Source organism: Fulmarus glacialis, unplaced genomic scaffold (genome assembly GCF_000690835.1).
Source record: "Fulmarus glacialis isolate BGI_N327 unplaced genomic scaffold, ASM69083v1 scaffold26098, whole genome shotgun sequence".
Classification (NCBI taxonomy): domain Eukaryota; kingdom Metazoa; phylum Chordata; class Aves; order Procellariiformes; family Procellariidae; genus Fulmarus; species Fulmarus glacialis.
The window spans coordinates 1-4,175 of record NW_009226708.1 but is presented as its reverse complement, the minus strand read 5'-3'; the positions used below and the strand labels follow the sequence as shown (position 1 = coordinate 4,175).

The following is a 4,175-nucleotide window of genomic DNA, read 5'->3' as shown; positions in this document are numbered from 1 at the left end:
TCCTCGCTGCACTCCCCAGTCACTGACTGGTCTGCCCCAGTTCCCACTGCTGGATCCCAACAGGGTTGCTGCCACGTTAGGAGAGTTTCCTGCCAAAACCCGTGGGGTTTTCCTCTCTGCACAGGACCAACGGGGACTCGTTGGCCAATTTTTGCCTCGGGGACCGGCGCGTGCTCCTTCCGTGGCATCGTCACCGCGGCCCCCTTGCCGGGGCTGACTGCCACGACCCAGGAGAGGGCGAGCAGGCGTCCTCGCCCTCGCCCTCCATGCTGCTCTCCCATGCCACCTCCCACGGGCAGATGCTGTGCGCCAGGGCTGGGGCCGCAGGCAGCGCCTGTTCCCAGAAACAGGACCTCAGGAAAAGGTCCAGCACCTCTTAAAACCCCGAAACGGGGCTTTGCAAGAGCAAAAAGCGTGCTGCTGGTGTGGGTCAGGCACCGAGCAGAGGTGAAGGGGAGTGGAGCTGCTGGAGAAGTAGAATCTCTTGTTCATCCATCCTTTTACTTCCTACTCTCCACAAGACCCCAGCAGTGCTCAGGGTGCTCGCCCACCTCCACAGCTTGCTCCTATTTAACTCCAGGAGGGCTCCGAGCAGTGGGAGCTCCCCGGGCCGCCTGGGGTGACATTCCTCTTTGGGATCCTGACCGCTTTCCAGACTTTCAGATCCTATAAATCCCAGCCGTGTCTTGAAAAGCGGAACCGGAGGCTTTGGGGCGGAGGAGGAGAGAAATGCTGAAGCCAGAGCCTTTGTCAAACAAACCCATAAACTATAGAGTACGCGGGCCAAGCGCACGCAGCGGGAGCCAAGAGCGGGGGAACAACAGCTCCAATTTATTTAGATTATAATGCAGCGAGGGAAGGCTTGTTTACGACAGAAGGAAAATATGCCTAAGTCAGTCAATCGCAGGCTCTGGCTGCCTCTAATTGAAAACAGAGGCTTGTGCTTGGTGGAAATCGCCACCGTTGTTCTCAGCATTTGTATTTCCCCACCACAGAGGGCACAGCCTCTCCTTGGGACGGCATGCACTAACAGAAGAGCACAACGGGCGAGGAGGACGACAGGTGACCAGAGAACACGCTGCCCTTGGCAGATCTGGTGTCTGTTGGAAATAGACTCACAATCAGCCCTTGTCAGGCTCAGTAAGACTCTCCTCGTTATCCGCCCAGCCCAGAGGAAGGACCTTTTCTTCGTTTTGAAGATCGACCTAATTGCAGGGCTTCGCTAACGCCCCGGCAGGCAGACTCCAGTGAGTCCCTGCTTCCCTGGCTGGCAAACTTCCCATGAGAGGGTAAAGAACAACTCCAGATAGGTAAAACCAAACCCAGTTTGGTTCCAGGAGTCAACACGGAGGTTTCACAGGAAAACATTAAATCCCTTTGCCACGAGCCCACAAAGTCGAGGCGGGGTCGTTCTAACCTCTGCTCGTCTCCACACACACGAGCGGCACATCCCCGGATCCTTCACACCGCGGTCCTCGGAGAAGCGCCCGCAGTGTGTGTCTGCTGGGAGGGGAGCAGGGTTGGAAAGTAACTGGGAAAAAAGAATAAATGGCAGCGACGAACTTGATGTGATAAAGCAGCTGCTGACATGTCTGTTCTGATGGGTCACGGGTGGACAATTTTTTAAAGTCACAGATACTGAAAATTGAACGCGGATACTGAAAATTTTACTGTGCAAAAACGCAGCAAAAGAGTCCAATGTGGCTCTTTACGCTCCAGCTGTACGAAATGCCACGGTAGCATTTACCTGACTGTGGGCTTCGTGTGCTACAGCTCCCTGGCTCCTCATTCCTGTGCACAGCACAGCCTCTGTGCATAAGGCACCAGTTTTTCTCTAACGCACATCTGAAATACCTTCAAGGCCACAAATTTGGCTTTAGTAAGCTAGAATCACGCCCATCACGGCACTAAAGAAGTGTGTGAGTGTACAGACGTGCTCTGGCTACCAGATCTATAGGATTCTCCTCCCTATTGAGCTGAGCAGGGAATAGGAAATTGTCATCTATTTCCAGAGATCCTGACGTGTTCTTTTTTATTTCTTCACAAACTTTGATCAAATTGTGCAAGTCCGGCAGCTTTTCAGTCCCACTGCAAGTTTCTTCTGGCCTGACAAGATGAACGCGAGTTTGCGTGGTTTGTGTACGCGACGCAGAGCGTCCCACTTCCCAATGCGTTGCCAGCGCTTCCCGGATGAGGATAAACTCCCCTGCGAAAGATGCAGAATCTCCCCGCGTCCTCACTGGGGCTCCTTGAATGTCATAATGAGTTCTCGTTGCTCTTTACTAATTGCCTGGAAGGAAAACAGCCACCACTGAACTCAGCAAAGTGCTTTTCTCCACAGATGCCAGGTTCCAGACCCAAAGCAGGCTGATATAAAACAGAGCGTCATACACACTGCCGTCCCCAGCCTGTACGGAATACAACCCGCTGATTCACACGCTCACCCACAGAAACATCCCACCCAGTGCACAGGGAAAAACATCCAAGACCTCCAGTGAAAATGCCCAGGCTTCCCAGGCCAATTTCAGCAGCACTTGGCTGCTGGTGAGGCCTTTGATAAGTGGAGGGTTTAAATATAGTGCAGCCATTTGCTAGTCAAGCCACAGCACAGTGTTTCTTTCAGGCTGATGCTGCAAAGAGAAGGGGTTTTTATTTGTTTATTTTTTATTTTTACCTGCCAGGCATGTTTGCGAGCTTGTATCAGCTGCTGCAGCTCTGCAATCCTATCCCTCCCCGCAAGCACAGACTCCGCTACCTTCCTGTTCTCTTCCTCCTTCTCCTTTAGGACTTTCCGCAAGTACGACCTGTGCTTAAGGAGGTACGGCACCATAGCGCTGCGAACGTCCTCTTCCGGGATCCCGCTGGGACGCCTGGAAACAACTGGGATGTGAAGCAACCAGAGAGCAACAATCTTGCACAGTAATTAAGTCTCACGCACCGCAATTGGAAGCTGAGCTGCTGCCGTAACGTGTCAGCTCCCCGACTCCAGCAATTTACCTCTGGCACTGGATGCTTGAGAACAGCTAGAATGTGCGCGTCTAACGAGCACGCCACTGCGCAGCCCCCTAACGCCATATGTGAAGGAACGGGAGGAGTCCTTCCCAAAACTCTGCTGTTAGTCGAGGCCTGGAGGCAGGCAGGATGTAATTAACTTCCCCAAACACAGAAACAAGAAATCGCGATGATGCTTTTGATTAAAAGACCCAGCCTGCCTCTAGGGCGAACAAAAGGCAGCGCGTGCAACTTCCAGTGCCTGCTGAGTCCCTAGGCAAGGCATCCCAACAAGGAGCGTTGATGTGAGCTCTGCTATTAGAACAGCAGTTGTGGCTAAAACGTGCCATCAGCCTTTGGAATTATTCAGAATTGAGTTTACCTCCCCTCTGGTCTCAGCGGCACTAACCTCCTCCTTGCACTGAGGAAGCATAGATACATGACCTAGAGAAGCATAGATAAAACTTATTTTTGGATGCTTCAAACGCAATGACATTGCTGTTAAGATATATGAGGTTTAAAAAATTCCCTTGGAGCACAAGGCCTACAGGACACATTGACACAACCAAAACATCACACGGGAACTGACTTTCGCCCTTGAAGGAACACGCCTCCACACACACACGCTCCCCAGACTGCCTTCCACAGGACTATCCATACCACGCAGGCTCTTCCTGGTTCTTGGCCTCCTCCACGATCTTATCCAGTGAATTAAAGAGCACCTCCAAATTCCCTTCATCCTTTACCTCCTGGATCTCCTCCTGTGAAGGAAGGACACCACAGGGATTTAGCAGGACCCAAACCGAACTGACAGGGGCACCATTCTGCTTGTGAGCCCTCGCTTTTCCCTGGGTGAAGGCTACGTCCTGGGAATCACCAGGTATTTGGTCACCATCCCCGGAGGTATTTAAAAGATGTGCAGACATGGAGCTTGGGGCCACGGATTAGAGGTGGAGTTGGCAGTGTCAGGTTAACGGTTGGACTCGATGACCTTAAGGGTCTTTTCCAGCCTAAATGATTCTACAGCTCTTTCTGGGGAAGACAAAGAGGCCTGTAAGAATCTTTGGGGCGCGGTTTTAACTTTCTGGTTTCGCCATTCACTAAATGTATTTGCTACCCTTAACACCAACGTGTTCAGCGCTCCTACACCGAGGCCTGCAGCCCCTCCGAAGGCGCGCCCACCC

The 4,175-nt window shown here is 52.4% G+C and overlaps 1 protein-coding gene across 1 annotated transcript; it reads right to left on the bottom strand.

Annotated features, from left to right (window-relative positions):
* Window positions 1-2,236: 2,236 nt before the first annotated feature.
* Window positions 2,237-4,023, bottom strand: LOC104080498 (polyamine-modulated factor 1-like; the record flags this gene model as incomplete). Its single annotated transcript, XM_009582907.1, has 4 exons — window positions 2,237-2,290; window positions 2,675-2,870; window positions 3,652-3,752; window positions 3,983-4,023. Coding segments are annotated over 4 exons (392 nt in total), but the record flags the coding sequence as incomplete, so codon positions are not given.
* Window positions 4,024-4,175: the final 152 nt, after the last annotated feature.